Genomic DNA, 21,693 nt, shown 5'->3' with positions numbered 1-21,693 from the left:
TCAAATAAGGACTCTCATGTGAACACAACCCTATTCTCACACCAAGAATGATGGCACAAGGGAACGCCTTTCATGCAGTCACTATTATGCATTATGTAGGCTTGCCAGCTATACATCTATATGCATTTACCTTGTGAATAACCTGTTGAGCAGTTTGTATTTAAAAAAGAAGAAAAAGCTTAAGAATATTCAAACCCACAACAGAACTGAGGGCATTTACAGATTAGCTACAATGCAACTCAAAACACATTCAGCAACATTTCATTTCCGGACAAGCAATTTTGGTGGAATGGAAGGAAAGCTACTGGATATATGAAGCTATCCTATAATGAATGGGGACATGGGTCCTCTTAGCTCAGTAAATATCTGTGTTGCACGGCAGTATTTGTCCAGGATCTTGGGATATGTTATCAATCACTTGCTGTTCATGATCCTTTAAAAACAAAACACCTGGAAATGGCAGAGTTCAACGTTAGGCATATAAGGCATGTTTGAACTAGCTATGCCCATTCCGTATGTGCCAAGGGTGGTCAGTTCCACATAGCTCCAAAAGAGGAAATGCATCATATGTGCACAAAAAGAACAAGTCACAGATTTGCATACAACTTGCACATCTCATTTGTATGTCTAGCTACAAATTTAGAAAGAATTAATATAATAGGAATATTGTAGCCTATTGGGGTAGACAGTGTGACCTGAGCCTGATCAGTTCTGCTGTCAAGGTGCTGTTGATGGCTTCTGAAAATCTGCGTTCTTATAGTACTTTTCCTTTAAGCTTGGATCAGACAGTCCTTCAAACAGAAAGCTGCATTCTAGGACATATGGCCACCCTCCCAGGTGTGCACGTCTCCATGCTGATTTTGTTTAAAAGCACCCCAAAATCAAAACAGAGGATGTTTTCAGACTGCCACTATTTTCAGGTGGAATTCAATCATATATCAGCAAATTCAGGAGGCACAATTAAATATGATTCAGCTCTCTCGTGCAACAAACCTGCTCCCTACCCCCCATCCCACCCCCAAAAAACATTGCCCCCCCCAGTACTGATTGGGAAATGCATTGGAACACACAGAATTACAATTGCCTGGTGTAATATTGTATAATTAACCACCAGAGACAGGATTTTTAAAGAGATTAATACCAGAAAATAAGGGCTGTCTCTGGAAGATAGGGACAATGTCTCCCCCTCTGCATCACATTCAGTTTAGCATTTGGATGAGTTTATCAGAATGAATGTGTCCCAACAAATCTTCCCAAAGACAAATGATCAGCAGTTTATAATTTCCCAACACTCTTTTCTCTGACTGGTGACACTGGCTTTTTGTTCCTATTTTGGACCTGCCTGCCCGTTACTGGGAAGAAGTAAAGTTAAATGAATGAGTGTGAATTACTTTCCCTAGGAAAAGGTGGCTAAAAAAGAGTAATATAAGAGCAGAGGAAGAACAGATGTTCGCTGGTCAGAAGGCAGTCAAATCATCCTGGCCCATGTGGGCTACGGTCTTCTCTTGGGTTAGGCTCTTGTGGCCGATGGAAATCTAAGAGAAAATTGGAGAATGAATGGACGATAATGAACTGGTTAGGCAATAAACACAGCAAAGCACTGGCACAAGAAGAAGAAGAAGAAGAAGAAGAAGAAGAAGAAGAAGAAGAAGAAGAAGAAGAAGAAGAAGAAGAAGAAGCAAGTGATGCGAAACAGCACAGTGGCAATATACCACCTCATACGGGCAACTATTGCAAAATTGAGCTGCTGCTGCTGCTGCTGCTGCTGCTGCCAGTTACCGGGTAATAGCCAAAGATGGAGGAAGGCTGACAACCAGATTGGCTGCTACAACAGAGCAGCCATAGGAATGTAGGAAGCTGCCTTATCCTGAGTTAGACTGTTAGTCCATCTAACTCAGGCCTCATCCACACTTCCTTTTCTCCCACTGCTTTCCCCTGGGGAAAACAGCGCTTTAGCGTTTAGCTGGATCCAACAGCAATTCGTGTTTCCTCCACACTCTGATTCAGCACTACAGAATGAGTTTTCCCTGGGGAAGGAGTAGGGCAATGCTTTTTTAGGCATGCAAGAAGTGGAAGCGTGGCTGAGCTCTCAGTATTGTCCCCCTTGGCTAGCAATGGCTCTCCAAGGTTTCAGGCAGGGGGACATTCCCAGCCCTACCTAGAGATGCTGAGGATTGAACCTGGACCTTCTAACTGCAAAGTGAGCTACCAGTGAGCTATGGCCCTACCTCTTGTAGGGACGAGATATTAGAAGGGCAGACAAAGAACTGGCGAGGCCAGGGTTCAAATCCTTCCACTCAGCCATGGAGCTTACTGGGTGACTATGGGCCAGTTACACACACTCAGCCTAACTCATCTCACCAGAGGATAAAATGGGCAAGAGAGAAAAGGATCACATATACTATCCTGATTTCCCTGTAGGAAAGGGACTAGTAATAAGTAGTTTACGTGATCCAGATCTAGCTACATTATGCATCACAGCCACACTGTGCCTGCATCATTGGTGCCAAGCATATTATTAGTATATAATTACAGCAGTTACGACGACAACGACAAAACATATCATTAGCATTCCTAGAATTCCTTAACAGTGTTGAAAGTACCCCACATTCATTACCTGTAACATCTGACAATGCAGGACATTATTATGCCTATGTTGCTGATGTCAGGGACAGGGAATGTATCCAGTGTTAATCATACCAAGAGTAGGCCCATTGAAATGAATGGATATGACTGACTTAGGTCCATTAATTTCACAAAGCCATTGCCAAGTAGAACAACCCATTGAATTTAAAGTTAAGCTGAGGCAAAAAGAGAAAAGAAAATTCCCATTCCCACACCCACCTCACAAAAAGAATAAGATTTTGCCATTTTTTCTCCATTTTTTTAAAAAAATGTGTGTGTTTTGGCTGCCACTTAACTCCCACAATGCTTCAAAATGCAGCTAAGGCCAGGGCACTGTGAAGGGTGCAAAATGGTGACCTGACTGCCAATGCAGTTGAACCTGCTACTGCTAAGCCGTGGATGTGTGTTTGCAGGAGGGAGAAGCTGTGCTATTGCTACCGCTTACAGTGAGGTCTGCTCTGTAAGAAACTGTTGGAGAATTTGCTGTATCCTGGGGGTGATTGGTTTTTGTTTTTTTGCAGGGTGGGAGGTATCCTCCCTGAAAATTTCAAAAAACAAAACAAAACAACTTTGAATAAAAAGGAGAAGAAAAGAAACCGTTGTACAATTTTTCCTTCCCCTACTGAAATTCAGTGAAATGCCCTCTAAATCACTCTGCCTACAGATAGGGTGGAAAATTCCTCTATAGACCACGTGTGTACAGCATTGGTTAAAAGTTATAGATAAGTAGATATAATCAGCAACATTTATGTTTCGGTATTTAGCCTCTGCCTCAGTGTTTTTCAACCATGGGTCTCATTCCAGATGCTGCAACTCCTATCAGCCCCAGCCAGATTAGCCAATGGAAAGTGATGACAGGAGTTATAGTCCAACATTATCAAGGGAACCAAGGTTAAAGAACAATGCTGTATACTATACTAGTGTATTTCCCTCCTCCTGTCCTTTACCTCTCCATCCCATTTTAATGCTTCAGAGAAAAGGCCCCACTCACTTAGAAGAGCTTCTCATAGCACTTATCACAGTGGACAATGTCCCGGTGAATGAAGATTTTATCCAGGAGATCTCCCATTGGCTTGTGACAAATCCCACACTGTGGAGAGAGGAAGAAGAAATAGCTGCAACTGAAATATGCCAAAAAGGAAGGATATATCCAGAAGAATCCCACAATGGTAGAGTGGCAGCATACAAAAGAAGATACTTATTCACACATCTCGGTTGGACAGGCAGCAAGCTTATTAATATTTTCAAATATTGCACATCAGTTATACAGCCACACAAAGAACAGGTGCTTGTGAAGATTCTGAAACACACCGAATGCTAAATTTCCTTGAATTACCATCTACAGGAGGGATGGTGGAGACAGCTGGAAGATCTGCTTCCACATCTTACACGGAAAGGTCCTCCCTTCTCTCCTCCACCCCGGTTGCCAAGCTTTCAGCTGCTCTTTCTCCTTCCTTGACCTTCTCTTCTGTCTGGGGCTGCCAAACCGTACCAGATACTGACAGAGCCCAGGGACCCATAACAGATAATAAATTGTGTAACCAATACCCTACTTTTGTGCCTGGTCTTGGTGTGGTGAAATAAGACATCTTGATACTTGTAAACTATTGTTTTCAAAGGTTTCTGATTAATAAGTGTGAGGTGGTTCCCATATGATATAACCTCTCCATTTTTTCCCTTGCCATATAGATCCATACACATGAATTGTGGCAAAAAGAGGGACCTACCCGGAAGCAGTACTCATGGCAGCAGATTCTGAGGTTCTCAATGGTTATCTTAGCACAGTTGCGTATCTCACGGCCACAGTAAGTGCAGATGTCTTCAGTTGGCCTGAAGTAAAGGAGGAGGAGGAGGACTTAGGGACTTAGGAATGCATATAAGGGGAATGGGTTAACCACCACCAACTTGCCCATCAAGTGTCACTGCTCTTGACTGAAGCCTTCCTCTTGACTGATTTAAGTGAACAAAAACAAACATCAGGAGATCTGATCCTCAGTTGTCCACAATGCTGTATTTTTCTTGCTTTCCCTACACAAGGCCATGGATCTCACAGCATCTACATCTAAACATATTGCATTTTCCCAGATTTCCTGCTTTTCTAATTTTGTGCAAAAGTTTTTTTTAAAATCTAAATCTAGTGAAAAGAAGAAGAAAAAATACATGCGGGGGAAAAAGAGTAAAATAACTTTGTGTGAGCAACCCAATAGGCTCCTTATATAAAAAAACCTTTTTAAAAAATTGCTCCTTGGTTCCAAAGTATGTAATGTTGTCCCTTTGTAGGAATTACCACTTGGACATTGTAATTATTTCTTATAATGAAGCTTTCCAGGCTGACAAATGGTCCTACCTTTTCGGGGGGCTGCTATTCAGAAAGCTGGCACTGCTATAGCTTGTCCTCTCCAGTTCAGACAAATCAGCCAGGCTGCGACTGGGGGATGAAGGTAAGAATACATCACTGCATGTACAACATTACATGTACAACTTAAGGGTTAATTATTTTAGTGTTAAAGTCAACTAGCCAAGAAGGGGACATGTGGAGGTGTTACTTAGCAAGTAGGCAGAATGACATGATATTTGCTGATGTAGCTCATGCCCTGATTGGCTGTGTAGTTCTGAGGGAGCTTTTCCTCTGTAGGCTTGGTTGAATGTCTCCCTACTATGTACAAACCTCTCTGTTCTTTTCTCCTTAAAGTATAGCCTGTTTTCATTCAGTTTTCCTTATTAAAGAGTGATCAGGATTTTCTCTCTCTTTGGACCCTATCTGTGCTATTCAATTGACTTTGCAATCAAATATTGCATACAAGGAGGATCATTTAAATACACAAATATTTATAGATTGCAAGGAGCAACACAGAGAGATTATGGCAGACTGAGAGAGGTTGCTTTCATGCTGGAGTACCCAATGTCCTGGAGGCTTTTCCATTTTGAATTAAAATGGATATCCCACACAACCTTTATTACAATTCTATTTCTATGATGTTTACTCACAAATATAGCCCTCTTCAGTGAAAGGTCCCTCTAACATTAATAAAAAAGTTTCCTGTTGGAAACTCTCTGTTGACCACAGCAGAAAGATTACTAACTGCCTCATGCAATAGCCTTTCTTAATTCTTCAGTGTCCTACTATTTTACTAAATAGAAAAGAAAAGGGAACAAGAGAGGAAATCATTATTTAAAGCTGTCCCACTGTAGGGACAGGACACTGAGCCAATTAAGAGAAGCTTTTCAAAGGTAATTCATTGCTAGTCTCCCAGCCAGGATCAATAGGATAAAGACTGGCAAATTGGAAACCTTTAATTAAAGGCATAGGAGCCCCCTAAAGCCTTAATAGCAACTTTGACACTGGCTGGGTTAGTACTGTACTTGCATCTTATTGCACCCAAACTTAAAATGTCATAAATCAGAACTGAAAAGGCACTGGTGAACAATACAGAAAGCACTGGTCTGCAATGGCCTAACACTGATATTCTCTAGATGCTCTGCTAAAAGTGAGTGAACAAAGGATGGTAATTGCAAGGCAGGCTCTAATTTGGAAATATCCAGGGGAAGTCAGAGATATTTCTGGTTTCCCACATAAATGCTAGCTCTCCAAAGCAAGTCTTTGCTTCATCCCCTCCTATATCCACGCCTTTTCTCATCTACTACATCATCAGATTTGGAGGAGCCATCTGAGGCATCTTCTGCATGTGTGGGACCATTTTTTTGTGTCATCAGAGCCAAAGTAGCCAAAGACAAACTAACAAAATGTTTTGCACACAGATTTATCCATACATAAAAATGGCATAGATACACCCATCCACTCCATATTTCATTCCCTTACCTATTGTAACGTGGTGAGGATGACAATTCTGTGCTGTTGACTGATTGCTTCACGAAGAGAAGGCCTTTGCTAAAAACGGCAAGAAACAGATTTTAAACACGTTGATTTATACATCTGTCTATCTATCATCTATCTATCTAATCTAATCTACTTTCTATCTATCTATAACATATTATTTCTATCAATTTTTAATGATAATTTTTTTCTATGTCTTAGCGGGGGCAGGGGGGGTCCATCTGTAAATCACCTCAAGGTGGAAGTGGAGTATAAATATTTGTAGAAGTAGAAGAACCAAGTTCACTTCAGATTAGACAGTCTAAGAGTTTCAGGGGCTTATTTCTTGGGTTAAAATCCTAAAAAAAAGCTCAACAACTTCAATCCCCCCCAAAAAAGGTCAACAACTTTGGTTGGCCTTTTGGCCGGCCCCCAAAGACCTTCACCTGGCCCTCTTTGAATAAAGTTTGGACACCACTGGTTTAGAGAGTGCCAGAAAAGGAGCAGGAACACCCACATTCAGATCCCTAGCTCAGCCATGGTCACTAGAGGGAGTTCCAATGAATACCCTCATGGTTTGAAAGCATGTGTAAAGGATACATGAGGTTGCAATGAATAACCCTTGCTCGCCCTTGTTGATGATGCATGCAGTAGCCTTGCTGTGTGTTTGGTGGCAGTGCAAGGGGGCCACATATGGCTACAGATGAATATTATTATTATTATTATTATTATTATTATTATTATTGCTGTTGTTAAACCTATAGCCTGTCTCTCCTCCAAGGAACTCAAGGTGAGATACATGTTTCTCCCCATTTTATCATCACAACAACCCTGTGAGGTAGGTTAGGTTGAGAGGATGTGGATGGCTGAAGTCCACCCAGTGAGTTTCAAGGGTGAGTAGGGATTTGAACCCCGATCTCCCGGATCTCAGTCCAGTACTCTAACCACTGCACCACCCAGACTCATGCATGCTGGACTCCTCCACAGTGCCATATTATGGCTGGTGGAGGGTTGTTTGAAGAGTGAAGCTAGCTAGTGCAACCTCCTCACAAGCCCTTCTCAGGTGACTCTGGGCTAGCCATGATCTCTCTCAGGCTGGATCTAGACACATCAAAGAAGGGATTCGGTTAAACACATTGTAGACTTCATACAGGGAAATCCTGTTGGTGAAAAACAGGACTCTGCAGCGCTTTATCTTTCCCAATGTAGCTGAGTCCTCAGTCTAATCTACCTGACAGGGTTGTAGTGCCGAATCAAGTAGGAGAAAGGGGAACTTGTATAATATCCTGATCTCCTTAGAACATAGAGATGAAGGCGAGATTCTGGAAGTGCAGAAATGAAGGCCACATTCTGGGAACCACTAAGCAGTTCTGTCACTGTATTAATGTCACAGGCAGCGTACGATGACTTGTGGGAGTGTGTAGCCATGAAAACTAGCTTCCCCTTGACCTCCACTTTTTACCTTGATGTGGTGGGGTCTGAGTCATAACCAGAGGCCGAAGGATTCTTAAGCCGAGAGGAAGCTGTCGCAGCCCTCTCATCTGAATTCCTGTCAAGGGAAAGGAAATTAGATGATCAGCACATCTAATTAGATGTCAGCTCAGGGGCATGTGTCAGAGAAGAGAAGACATTCAGAGTGGCATCTCTGCTGTATCCCCTCATTGCCTGAGCAGCCATCAATGAATGTTTGGCCAGGTGTAGACAGTCCAAGAAACAGCAGCACTGGTCACCTCCACAACATACATTTAAAGCACATGGCTTCCCACAAACAATCCTGGGAACTGTGGATACAGGGAACCTCATGGAGATATAGTTCCCAGCACTATGAACAAGCTAGGGCCAAATATCTGTGCCAGCAATTTAAAGCTTTGGCAGGTTGTTATGGGTGAATAATAATCCCACCCAAACCTATTTAACCACCTCATATTTACCTTCTGATATCTGTGTCACAGATGTCCTTATAGAAAGGCACCCTGTGGCTCCTTGGGGAGCCAGTTATTGGGCCATCTCTGAAGGGGTAGTAGGACATACTGGGAAGAAACAAATTTATCAGTGTTAGCAAAACAGCAAGAAATGTAAGAACAAATGAGATGACGCCTTTTATGGGTTGTCTCTAAATAACCAAAGTGAGCTTTCAAAGTACATGTGCATTATTAAAAACACCCATTCCTACATTTTAAAGAAATTAAGGCGCTTGTTTTGGTCCATACATAGACATTTTTATTCATTATTTAGATGCCTTTGTTCCTTTTGGATTAACCTTTAGTTGTTCCAGTAAAATATACTTTTCCTTTTGCTTTGTGCTTCTAAAGCACATTAAGCTCAGTTCTTGCACAGTACCTGTACATGTTTCTCTGATAATAGTCACCACCAACAAAATACGGCACTGCATAATTCTCCTGGAAGCCAGCCATGTCCTTTTCCAGGACACTGCTTCCCATTCCCACAATTTCCCATTCTTTTCCCCTAACAAACCAGCCAGTATTCCATGATCACTGAACATGCTAAGTCCCCATTTGCCTATTTTGGATTACCCCACCCCTCCATTAGAGGATTTATTGTACTTCTATAAACCTTGATGTTCCCTCAAGCCTGCTGATACCTAGAACAGAGCTACTAACTATGATGGCTATTATCTGCTTCCATTGTCAAAAGGCAGTGTGTTTCTGAATTCCCATTTCTGGAAACCGCAGGAGAGGAAAGTGCTGCTGCCCTCAGGCCTTGCTTGTGGGCTTCCCACAGACATCTGATGCACCAATGTGAGACCAGAGTCCTGGATTAGATGGGCCATTGGCCTCACCCAGCTGAGCTATTCTTACGTTCTCCGTCTTGCACACAGACTGTACCATTTTGGATGGACAAAGATGGATACTTGAAGAATGAGTTTGCTATTAGTGCATAGAATTCTGGCATGAGAAGTAACTACGTCAGCCACATATTTCAAAATGTTCTGCAGGACAAGCATGCTGCAGGGATAAGAAGAAGTTCAGCTAAACCACTGTTTTGCTCGCAGAGGGTTGAACAGGATTGCACACAAGCATGGGATCAGCAAAGTTAGGATAATGGTGATACCTATTGCAATAATGCTATCCATGGCAACTGAGCTGATTTTTCCTTCCTACTAGTCTCAAGCCATCACTGGTGTTCTTGCATATCCTGCCTCTTTGCTACCGTGTTATCTGGTTGTGATGATTCATAAATTACTGCTTCCACTGACTTCTGAAGACTCTTTACTATACAGACCAGAATCCAACTGATCTGAGCCAGGTTATAAGATTCTCAGGTCCAATTCCCACACTGCTTTCACTCTACTGTTCTCTATGGATTTCTTACTTAGGTCTTTTGGACTGTTCAAAGCCTCTTTACCTTCCACTGTTGGATGCTTGGTTGTTCAGATATGATGTTATCTCATGACTGATCTCCAACTTTCTGGCGTTGGATGGCTGGTTGCTCAGATATGATGACATCCCATGCCTAGTGTCTGATCTGATGGTATTGTTGGGTTGGCAATCCAGATATGACGATCTCCTGTGATCTCTCTCCAACACACTGGGGTTGTCCATATAGGTTGGCATCCTATGACTTGTCTCTGACATGCCCAAAGTAACCCCCCTGGAGAGACTAAAAGAAATCCTAATTGTCATCATAGCAAGATCTCTCAGAGGATGACTCTGTTGCCTATCTGCCATGATTAACTATTGGAGTAGTTCATCCATAAAACATGGGAGAATCTCAGCACCATGTTTGCTTTACAAGAATGAATGTTGCCTCCTCTGTCCAAAGCTGAGGGGACAGCAAGATGGTTTGCAAGTCCTGGCATGTATTAATATGTAACGGTGGATAAATTTATCCAGATGGAAAGCAGCTGGAGAAAAAGGAAGCCCACAACATCTGGTGGTGCTAACAATGCCAAATAGTTTGCAAAATTGCAAACTATTTTAATGCTGAGGAGGAGGAAGAGTCAAGGAAAAACAAGGCAGCAATCCAAAGCAGAAATCAATAGATCTCACATCCAAATAAATGTATTTAGGATTAGAACACTTGAGTGATAAAGAAGGAAGTTTTAACCAGTCTGAAAAATAAGGGAAAGTGCCAGAAAGAAAAGCTGTGCCATATTTTTTGTTTTGTTTTAAGCCACCAGATCAGCGAAATCCTATAGAAAAAAATAGAACAAGTTATTCCCAACGAATCCCCCTTGCTTTTAATGGGACTGTTGGAACTAACTTTAGCTGGAATTGGAGCTGAAGAATGATGAAAACTTAATGAGAATAAAAACAAATAGCCAAAATATCAATTCTAATGAAGTTTTTTCAGTAGACATGTTTTGGTTTTTTTTTCTAAACCAGATTGCCATTCTGGAATATTTGGCTATTTGAAATAAATTCAGACCAGCAGGATGCAAAGGTATACCCATGGATGCTGAAAGAACTAGATGAGGAACTTTCAGAGTTACCAGCATCTATTTGGAGAACTCAGTGGAAGATGGATGAAAAGACGGTAGAAAGGTAAATAATGCACCATGAAACATGATATTTCACATTCCAAATAAAGGCCTTGGCACAGTTCAACACAACATAGGAAGAAGTTAATATCCTCGTCTCATTCTGGCTGAAAATCTGACCTGTGTTTTGGTTTCTAACAGATTAACAAGACACACAATATGCTTATTGCCAGCCTGAGATTAAGTGATGTTCCGATTTCTCATTAACCACTTCTGTCAGCGTGTTTGTCAAATTAACTAGTGCCACAAAACTGAGAAGGACTGTAAACAATAAGAAGAATAGGATTAGGTTTAAAAACGATTGGCCGCAAAGCAGTAATATAAAATGAGAAGACCCAACTATGTAAATATGCCAGAAAATATATCGCAACAAAAGAAACTTCATCTCAGGAAGCACTAGAGTGCAGATAGCACAGTTCCACAGGATAAGCAAGTTGAAAAATACTAATACTATACCCAGTTTTGATTGCCGCTTTAAGAAAGGTGTAAAATTTATAACACAAACAAACTTAAATGGATTCACAAGACAGGAACAAATGAGATCAGCTGCTAGAATGTTTGGGAAGAGACTCAAGAACTCAAGATGCTGAGTGTAGAGAGATGAAGATTAATGTTTTGCAACTTAATGTTTTGCAACTTTCATATAACAGGGGGGGAAAGTGAAGCAACTGCTTTCTCTCTTGCCAAAGACAAGAGGCAACTGAACCGAAGTCATAGCAGGTGAATATTTGTTTCACTGTCCTAACCATCATGGCACAGGTTAGTATCATGACCTTGCCTGTACACTAAGATCTGCACTGAAGGCCCTACTTGTGTGCCAACTGGAATGGCTGATGTGTGCAACAGAGAGTCACGGAACTCCCTTCTGAATGACTTATGCATGCCCCCCTTTGGCACAGGCTTTCAAGAAGGCCATGAAAACATCTCTCTTCACTGCTAGAGCGGTGGAACCTTCTGCATGCAAAGCAGATGCTCTACTACCTCTTCCTGTTGCTTATACTCAGCATGTGGCATTTCCCTCTTTGTGGTGAAATAACCCATCAAATTTAACATGCCGTCAGCATAAACCACAATTTTGCATGCTGACGTAATTCGTGAGAGGGTGTGCACTGAGCATGCAATTCCGGATTGCTGTCTTCTGTGGATGCGCAGCTAGGGAAGTGTTGTGGGCTAAGTTATAAAAAGTATTCATCCTCTTCAGTGGAGAGATAAACTCTATCAGAAACTTGCAGCAGCAGCAGCAACCCATTATGTACATTTACTAACTAAGTGAGACTCTCACATTACCTGCCGTTGCTTGGCCCCTGCCCTACTCCTGTCCATTTCACAGCAGCCTCAGACATGGAAAACAAGTAGGTGCATGTGGAACAATAAAACAATGGAGAAAGAGTTTTGTTTGCTTTGTTTTCTCATGGCAGGATGCTCTTAAAGAGCAGGATAAGAGGCAGGGAGGTGGAAATGGCAGCTCTACAGTGCACTGGTTGGGGGGGGGGGAATGATATTTTTACAACAGGGATGGGGAACCTGTGGCTCTCCAAGTGTAGCTGGATTCCAACTTCCATCAGCCCCAGTCAGCATGGCCAATGACCGGGGTGATGGAAACTATAATCTAACAACTAGAGGGTCATAGGTTCCCTGCTGTAAGTCCTGCTGTAGTAGAAATGTAAATAATACTCAATGGTTTTAAAAGAGGTTAAGAGTATCTGTACCTGCTGGCTACAATGGTGATGTTCTCCCTCCACTGCTCCTCCGAATACCAGTTGCTGGGAAGCTCAGGTGGGCAGAGTGCTGTTGCACTCATATTCCACTTGCAGAATTCCCACAGGCATCTGGTCAGCCACTGTAAGAACTAGACTAGATGGGCCTTTGGCCTGATCCAACAGGGCTCACCTTGCATGCTTATTCCCTATATTGCAGATGTGGATACCAAGGTTGAAAGAGAGAGAGAGAAGCTTGCTGAAGGTCACCTAAGTCAGTTTATGGTAGAGACAAGATTTCAACCTGGGACTCTCTATGTTTCTGATGGGAGCTGGAGTCCATTGACATCTGGAGGGCTACAGGCTGTCGGGTAATGCAGCATCTTCCCAGGCTACAGCTCAAGCATGGAACTATGAGATCATTGAGGACTGGCAACCCTGCAGACACTGCAGTCTTCCATGTTTCCTTACCCTGATGCGTCCGAATCTGACCCGTGCTCTCCTTGTTGGCTTTCCGGAGTGGCAACGCCACTCTCCGTAGAAAGAGAACTGGACCTGTCAGGGAAATAGAGGGGATATAAACATATGTATGTGTGTGCAAACCATGCTTTCCAACTTTCCATTGCTGTGAGCATTTGGGCGGAGATGGCCAGAAAAACAAGCATCCCTGTTCAAATCCTTGTGAGCAAGTTGGAGACAAGTGGGACCTTGCATATAGCATACTGTGGTACCTTGGTTCTCAAACACCTTGGTACTCAAACAACTTGGAACCCAACACTGCAAACCCGGAAGTGTTCTAGTTTGTGAACTTTTTTTGGAAGCCAAATGTGCTCCATTTTAAGTGCCATGCTCCCATTTTGAGTGCCACACTTCCGTTTTGAGTGTTACGCTGAGGTCTGTCTGCTTTTGCTGTTTATTTTGTGGTTTTGTTGTTGTGGCTCTTTTTGTTTTGTTTACGTGACTGTGTGGAACCCAGTTCAGCTACTGATGGATTGATTTTTTAAAAGTATTTTTTATTAAAGATTTTCTTGATTTACAAAGGTATGTGCAATGTCTCTCTCATATTTTTTCCATGTAACATTTTTACAAGTCAGTTTCGTTTGTTGAGACATTAGGAAGAAAAGGGGGAAAGAGGTGGGCGGGATGGGGAGATGGGTGGGGTGGGGTGACAATGTTTCTATTTTACTTAATATATGTAGGGTTTGGTGTCAGCGGTTGGTGCACGTTCACTGTTGTTCGCTTGTGCTCCTTTGGTGGTGAGAGAGGTTGGGGTTGGCGTAGGGTGTGATTGTTCATTTGTGGTTGGCTAACCTGATCAAAAACGCTCACCCACTCCACTCACACAGGAAACCAAAGACCACTACTGATGAATTGATTGTGTGACTGCAGTACATTGTTTATTGCTTCCATCTTATGGATCAATGGTCTTGTTAGATAGTAAAATTCATGTTAAATTGCTGTTTTAGGGGTAGTTTTTAAAAGACTGGAATGGATTAACCCGTTTTGCATTACTTTCTATGGGAAAGCATGCCTTGGTTTTGGAACGCTTTGGTTTTGGAACGGACTTCCGGAACGGATTAAGTTTGAGAACCAAGGTACCACTGTACTGTGTGGAAAACACAGACAGAAGCCTGTTCACTTCAAAACTGCAAGCACTGCCACAGCTTTCTCCCTTCTAAGACAGGATAAATCTGTCCATTTCCATTTCTCTCATTTCTCCCCCCCCCCCAAAAAAATATTAAATTCAGTTTGGCACATTTCTGCAAACATTTGTGCATTTATTTATTTCTACAGTCTACATGAAAATTCATAATTGTCATGTGTGCCTCCTCTAATATGCACAATTTTGGTATGCGATTTTGCCTAGTATATGCATTTTTGCAAGCAATTTCCCCCAAACAGAATGCATCTATGTACATTGTTTTCACAAGCATGTGCATCCCCCATGCACTTTTCATTCATATACACTTTTGTGTATGGGTTCTTTGGTGGGATAACTGCATCACACAATTCAGAGAAGTGCAAAGTTTTGAAGGATAGTTTGGCTTTGGTTTGTGTATTGATTTGGGAAGTGTGAATTTTGCAAGTTGACATTTAATTGCAAAGGGGGAGAATGATGTCCATTATACCTTCTTCCTTTCCCTGCCCAAAAGACCCATTTATTTTCCCTGCAACAGAGGAAATATGCAGGCAGTGGTGGAGACTCCAGAAGACCCAGTGAAGTTTGCTCCTGATAAGAAACTGATGCTACTTGCTTGAGTTCCATCAGGGAGAGGACCCCCTGAGAGCATTCTGTGAGCAAGGCATGTCCTTTTCACAGAGTGATACTCCATCGCAGCAAGAACAGTTCTTGAACCCTGCACTCACCTTGCACTTTCCAGCTCTGACTCATCCCTTTTGACAGCTCTCAGGTGTTCGCCTTGGATGCCGGTACTAAGGCTGCTTTCACTGGACCATGAACCAGATCTGACCGAGGAAAGACAGTAACACTGGCAAATCTTGTCCATTAAAAAAAGAAGAATACAGATGCAATATTCCTCTCCATACCAGTTGTTGGGAATCACAGGTGAGGTGAGCTCGGATCTTGTTTGGAAGCTTCCCATAGGACTGCCACACTAGTTTATCTCTGCTGGTTGTGTGATTGTTTGTATATTTTCCTGCCTGCTTTGTTTTAATGTGTATTTGATTTTAATGTAAATCTGGCAATGAAGACTGGAAAAAGAACATCAGAAATAAATGGGAAAGCAATCCAGCCCCCTGAACTGCCATGAGCCATGCCATCACCTGATCTGGGTTTGCTTTGCTTTTTGCTTTGCTTTTCAATCCTGGGTTCTCGTGCAGCAAAGGGGCTTCCTTCCTCTCTCCCTCCACCACACCTTCTGCTCTGCCTAGGGCATGGCAGGGCTGTGGCTGTACCACTCCATCAAGCCCTGCTATTGTTTGCCAGGGATTAGGGCTGTAGCCTAAGTATAAATAAACAATGGAAACTGAACATGTTCTGTAAGCATGGAATACTGGTTGACAGTTTTGGAGAAAAACTGGAAAACAAAGTGGGAGAGGGAATGGAACGCTGTGGTTCGAACTCTGGAGACAAACACTCCACACCGCAACATAGTGCTGCAGGGACACGGGGACACACACACACACATATCAGAAGCAAGAGTTACTTTTAAGGAACAAAGGCACAGGTGAAAAATGCCATTGGTATCCTAGAGACAGTGGAGCTGCAAAATATCTTCAACAAAGGGAAGGTTCGACAGGGTCCTCCTCTCACTACTTCTGTGAAAAGTTTTAAAGAAAGCAGCTCATCTGACTTTTGCCCCGACTATATCAAGTGGCGAAGGTGGAACCTTCTGTTCTCTGCCTCCTTACTTTGCCAGATGAGCTTCCACCTTTTTGTATTCTGTGTCACTTGGACTCTCGTATGCCATCTCTTGCATAGCCTTCTTCTCAAAGTCAGAGAAAGATCTGCAAGAAGAAAGGAGACGGTTGCGGACCCACTTGCAGTGACACCTCCCCAGGGAGCAAGGCCTAGCCTTAGAAGGTGAACAAACTGGACAAGACAATGTTCTTGGATTTAAAATTGGCCATGACTTTATTGATTCCAGGTGTAGGTAGGATTTGTCTTAGGTACTGGATGTATATTATCTCAGCCCCCAGGTAGAGGGCTGACACATGACAGGGTCAAGCCTGGGATTAATGAGTTCTCCACAAGACATGGATGGCCCTCCCAGGCCACTGAAGGAAGCTCTAGGGCCCATCTGCCCCATGTCTTGGCTTTTGGACAGAAACTTCCACCTAGTTCCCTTTAACGGGGTACTTTGTGACCGCACAGTTTTGAGGTAGGGGTGATGCACCACTTCACCCCTGGCCTGATGTTAGACTAAAAGGATTCCACCTAATGCCTTATCGAGCCAAGGTGCAACTATTGCTATGGGGAAGGCAAAACCTGCAAAGGGGCCAATCTGTTTGCAGACAAATTCCTTCCTAGCTCGGAAAAGGGCAACCATTACTGAACCACAGGAAAGCCAGTAAGCGCAGTGCCCTGGGAAGGAAGGAAGGTTGGTATACAAAAACCACAGCATCACTAAATGGGGTGGAGAGAGGGAGGGTTGTTCTTCGCCTGACTACAGTCCCAAGTGTGGGCACAGCCAGAATTTCTGTAGGCTAGGGGCAGACATGAGAGAAACTTGCTTCACTCTGGTCCTCTCACAAGCCCCGCCGGCTCAGCCTGGCCAGATGGGCCAGAATTCAAATAACCAGATGGCAGGAACACCCGCAACCAGCCTTGGGATCCCCCACCTGCTGGCCACCTCGCCCAGCATTGCTCCCTGGGAATCGAGGCCCTCCGCGACAGGCCGCAACCGCCACCCATCCTGGGACTGGGTAAGCTGCCAATTCCAGTCCACCGAAAACTATTGCCATCCATAAAATTGCCAGAAGGTGCGCCTTGCTCCCATTAGACAATGGCTACATGCACACTGTACATTTAAACTACATGCCTCTCACAAAGAATCCAGGGAACTGTAGTTTGTTAAGGGTGCTGGGAATTGTAGAACAATGAAGAGTAAAGTATGGTCCCTAGGACTCTTTAGGGGGAGCATCATGTGCTTTAAATGCAAAACGTATGAGCTGCCATATGTCTGGATTTTCCTGGGCATTTGGCTGATTTCTGCCCGGACACTGCTGCCGACTGCAGTATTCTGGATATGTCCGAGAAAATCCGGACATATGGCAACCCTAAATTAACCCACATGAACACAATGAATTACTGCAGAACCAATGACGCTAATTCTTAGCATGGCTTACGAAGCTTTAGGACAACGTATCTCTGATGAATTTTCCGGAAGTCTGAGTAGTTGTGTGCAAGGACCCTTCAGCGCAGGGGTGGGGAACCAGCAGCCCTCCAAATGCTGGTGGACTACAATTCCCATCATCCTTGAGCATTGCTTCAGCTGAGGTTAGGCTCCTTGATTTTATAAATAACCCCCCCCCACACACACACACACAAAAATCCCAAAAGCAATTTGCAACAATAATAAAATGCAGTGATAAAAATACATAAGCATATTCAAGACACAGCCAGAGTAAAAACATCCAATCGTTGGTGCTGCCCAAATGCACAGGGTACCAAAACAAGGACAAGCTGGTGCCAAGCAGACCTCTGTGTACATAGACAGGGTGCAGCCGTTTGATCGATATACTACCATATCTTGCTAAATTTCATTCACACTACCGGGCATGGTATGACACAATAGCAGACCACATTGTTCCTCCATTATTTTACCCATGAAAATGGCAGTAAATAACTGTATGTTAGAATACCACCCCAAATTTTGTCAGATGGCAACACAATCCATGACAATCATGGGGAAATTATAGATAAAAACTCCCGTAGTTTTCCAGGTTAGCAGGTAGAAAATATATTTCTTTTCCTGTAGGCAATTAGCACTAAATTTCCCCGTGGATTCTGCTAGATTTCCACAAGTGGCTTTTATGCCATGTGAAAGATCATATAAAATGCAGAAATTATCAGGAAGTTGGGAAATGCAGCCCCGGTTTGGGAAGTGCGGATTAGGTTGGCTTGCTTTTTAAAGCATGGTGAATTGAATTCCCAACCCCATTCCTAATTATGATAGCAAATTCCTCCCAAATTATGTGGTTCCCTCCCCCATCAAGGGGGGGGGGAGAATATGGAATATTTCCCTAAAATTGGACTCTTTACCTAAGATAGCTGAAACCTGGTTCTGACCTTCTGGGAAGAAGGCTGATGACAATATAGCCCAAATACCAATTTTGCTTTTTCCTATGTACCTTTGTGAGCCGGCATCCCCATCGCTGTCAAAATGGGTGGGAACACTGTATGTTGCTCTAGAAGGAGTATCGGTGCTGTCCCTATTGAAAGAGCCAGCCCTATCAGAGACAGAAATACAGTTCAGTGTTAGATGAATATTCAGTGCCTGGATTTGCTGGTTTTCCTCTTCCAGCCTCACCCCCTTTTTCATTTGTATTGTGACTATTAAACTGGAAGAAGAAGAAGAAGAAGAAGAAGAAGAAGAAGAAGAAGAAGAAGAAGAAGAAGAGTTTTGATTTGATATCCCGCTTTTCACTACCCGAAGGAGTCTCAAAGCGGCTAACATTCTCCTTCCCCTTCCTCCCCCACAACAAACACTCTGTGAGGTGAGTGGGGCTGAGAGACTTCAGAGAAGTCTGACTAGCCCAAGGTCACCCAGCAGCTGCATGTGGAGGAGCGGAGACACGAACCCGGTTCCCCAGATTACGAGTCTGCCGCTCTTAACCACTACACCACACTGGCCCATGTGCAGGGAGCATGTTGCTGTTCTAAAGTCTTTTCAGAAGCACTTTAGATGCTGCTTACATGCAATTGGGGGCCCTACTGTGGTTGTATTGGGAAGTTTTAAATGCTTGATATTTTACTATGTTTTTATATATGCTGTTTTTATATAAGCCACCCAGGGTGGCTGGGGAAACCCAGACAGATAGGTGGGGTATAAATATTATTATTATTATTATTATTATTATTATTATTATTATTATTAATGTTGTTGTTGTTGTTAGTGAGTTTGCTCCCCACTTTCCCCTTCCATGCTCACACAAAATCTGTGTGAATTCTGTGGCTCGTGAACTCGGGCTCCCGTATTTGGCCTCCCTAGTGGAGCTTCCCTCTTTGTGATCTGGGGCTGATCTGCCAAGAAAACATCCAGCGAATTTTTGTTACGCATGAAGCAACACTGATTGTCAATGGCTGCTGAGCATGACAACAGTATATTCTGCCTCCGGTATCAAAGGCGGAATGCTGCCACTGAATGCCGGTTGCTGGGAAACACAAGTGGGGGAGAGAGTGCTGTTGCACTTGTCTCATGCTGCTGGGCTTCCCACAGGCATCTGAGTGGCCACTTTGAGAGCAGGATGTTGGACTAAATGGGCTTTTGGCCTGATCCAGCAGGATTTTCGTGTGTGTTCATGCATCTCATTTCCCAGCCTTAACTCCCCAGGGGGAAAAAGGGAACAGGGAAGACGCAGTTTAAATCTTCACTAAGCTTAGGAAGCTCATTTGGTGACCCTGGGCATAGATATAGCGTGTTGCAGGGGTTAGAGTGTCAGACCTAGAGGGCTGGACTTAGAAGACACAGGTCCATTGCTGCACATGAAATCCAGTAAGTGAAATTGGGCCAGATTCAGCTTTAACCTACCTGAGAGAGTAGGGAAGGGGTATATCTCAGTGGTAGGGCATCTGAGAAGATCCCAGGTTCAATTCCTGGCACCACCAGGTAGGTCTGGGAGGGACCCTGGAGAGCCACTGCCAATCAGTGCAGACAATACTGAGCTTGATGAACTACTGGAATACTGTGAGGTGTTCCAATGTACATTCTTAGGGGTGAATTGGCAGCTGCTGAAAATTGCAATTATGGTGCCTTTTCTCAGGTGCAGGCTAATTTTTGGACCTTGGAACAGAGCAAGGTGGGGATTTCAGGGGTGCCAACAATGAAATTACGTGAATATTCTTGTCCATGGGAGGTTACTACCATGCTAGAGTTCTAATTAAACTGAATTGAAATGCTGTGGCAATGAGGTGAGTGGTGGCAGAATCCATGCCCGCACCACCCACTTTTAGGGGGAAGTCTTGCCACCACCTTTGGTGTCAGTTCAGGAGCTTTGTGTGTAGAGCTTCATTCTCGTAGGCAACGACAAAACTATCCCCCCCCCGGAAGCTGTCCCCACCACTCGCCTTTCCACCACTGTAAATGCCACCCTCTTTTGGGTTTCCTTGGAAATTTTTCAGGGCGGACGTAGTCAAAAAGTGAAAGGAGGGAGCAGGCTAGCTTTTCATCAAAAATGTGAAAAATAGTGCCTGTACCTTTTGTCTCATTTATCAACTTCTACAAATGCTAGAAGCTTTTAAAATTAGAATTAAATTGCAGGAGGAAGGATATCCCCCCCCCCACAGGATACCCATGCAACCACTGTCAAAAATATTCATATGTTCAGTAATCAAAATATTCAAATAATTCCACCCATATCCCACTAAAATGAATCCCATACATTTGGAATGGCAAATGTGAGAAAGGGAGGGGGTGACCTGGAAGTCCCTGAACACTCTTTGTGCTGGCTGGAAAGGAAAGGAACGAGGGGGCCGGAGCGTGGACACCAGCAAATGTACCTGCACATCTCCCCCCTGGTTGCACTACTGCCCTTGAGCCCATGAGTCTCTTCAGGACTGGAAAAGCTGGCAGAGAAACAGCAGCTATGGCACATTGCCACCTGCATTCTTTTTGTGCATGTGTGTTTTCTCTGTTGGCAGTGGGGTTTCTTGTTGTGGATGGTTGTGGGCACCAATTCATACCACTCAGGGTGAGAGCCTGGATGGATTGGAGTGGGGGAAGAAAAGGGGTTAAGTTACTTAAAAGCCACAGAGTCTGTTGGCATAGAGTGTGAGAGTGTCTTTGTGTGTGAGAGAGAGGAGGACTGAGTGGGCTGCTGTAAGTGAACAACAGAGTGGGAGCTGTTGCTAAAACCACAGGTTATTTATTCTATTTAAATTGCTTGAATGCCTTGTGTTTGCTTTTACCTAAGTATTTGGTTAAATTGTTGGTCATTGGACCTGTAATTTTTTAAAAACTTTTGGTCTACTTGGTTTTTCCTCTCTTTATTTCATTAACTTTGCTCCCTGCTCTTAGATTGAAAATATTTATTGAGGAGCAGGCCATAAATACTGCAAATAAATAAATAAAGTCTAGATATCACAAGCTGGTGGAGGAGGGAGACATACAGCCCAGAATACCCATCTTGGAGGATGGTGTGATGAAAATGCAACAAGCAAATTAATCATTATAATCTAAAAAGAAGCCACTATTTTACATTATCTTTAGACCTCCAAAGTTTTAGTCATGCCCTTTTACCTTGGGGAGCCAACATCTACGTCACGCAGGTGTTCTCCAGCCATGGACTGAAGATAAGTCTCAGGTGTAGAGAAAGCATCTCTGGTTCGATAATGAGAGGTGGGCCTGCTAAAGGAAGTCCAATGAACCTTTGTG

The 21,693-nt window shown here is 43.3% G+C and overlaps 1 protein-coding gene across 5 annotated transcripts in view; it reads right to left on the bottom strand.

Annotated features, from left to right (window-relative positions):
• Positions 1-1,052: 1,052 nt before the first annotated feature.
• ZNF185 (zinc finger protein 185 with LIM domain) overlaps positions 1,053-21,693 on the bottom strand; it is a 64,155-nt gene continuing 43,514 nt past the window's right edge. For 2 of the 5 annotated variants that reach the window (XM_033137712.1, XM_033137713.1), the window contains exons 17-29: positions 21,559-21,666; positions 18,452-18,550; positions 16,010-16,105; positions 15,005-15,103; positions 13,109-13,192; positions 9,806-10,060; positions 8,371-8,469; positions 7,902-7,988; positions 6,446-6,514; positions 4,973-5,053; positions 4,353-4,455; positions 3,617-3,715; positions 1,053-1,535 (exon numbers count right to left, since the gene is read on the bottom strand). In XM_033137712.1, coding sequence (XP_032993603.1) covers positions 3,617-3,715; positions 4,353-4,455; positions 4,973-5,053; positions 6,446-6,514; positions 7,902-7,988; positions 8,371-8,469; positions 9,806-10,060; positions 13,109-13,192; positions 15,005-15,103; positions 16,010-16,105; positions 18,452-18,550; positions 21,559-21,666 — 1,279 coding nt within the window. In that variant the 3' untranslated portion in view covers positions 1,053-1,535. The remainder of the gene's footprint in view (positions 1,536-3,616; positions 3,716-4,352; positions 4,456-4,972; positions 5,054-6,445; positions 6,515-7,901; positions 7,989-8,370; positions 8,470-9,805; positions 10,061-13,108; positions 13,193-15,004; positions 15,104-16,009; positions 16,106-18,451; positions 18,551-21,558; positions 21,667-21,693) is intronic. The other 3 variants (XM_033137715.1, XM_033137716.1, XM_033137717.1) reach the window with 3 other exon arrangements.

Source organism: Lacerta agilis, chromosome Z (assembly GCF_009819535.1).
Source record: "Lacerta agilis isolate rLacAgi1 chromosome Z, rLacAgi1.pri, whole genome shotgun sequence".
Classification (NCBI taxonomy): domain Eukaryota; kingdom Metazoa; phylum Chordata; class Lepidosauria; order Squamata; family Lacertidae; genus Lacerta; species Lacerta agilis.
Note: the sequence above shows the minus strand (reverse complement) of the source record. Positions and strands in the feature narration are given on the sequence as shown.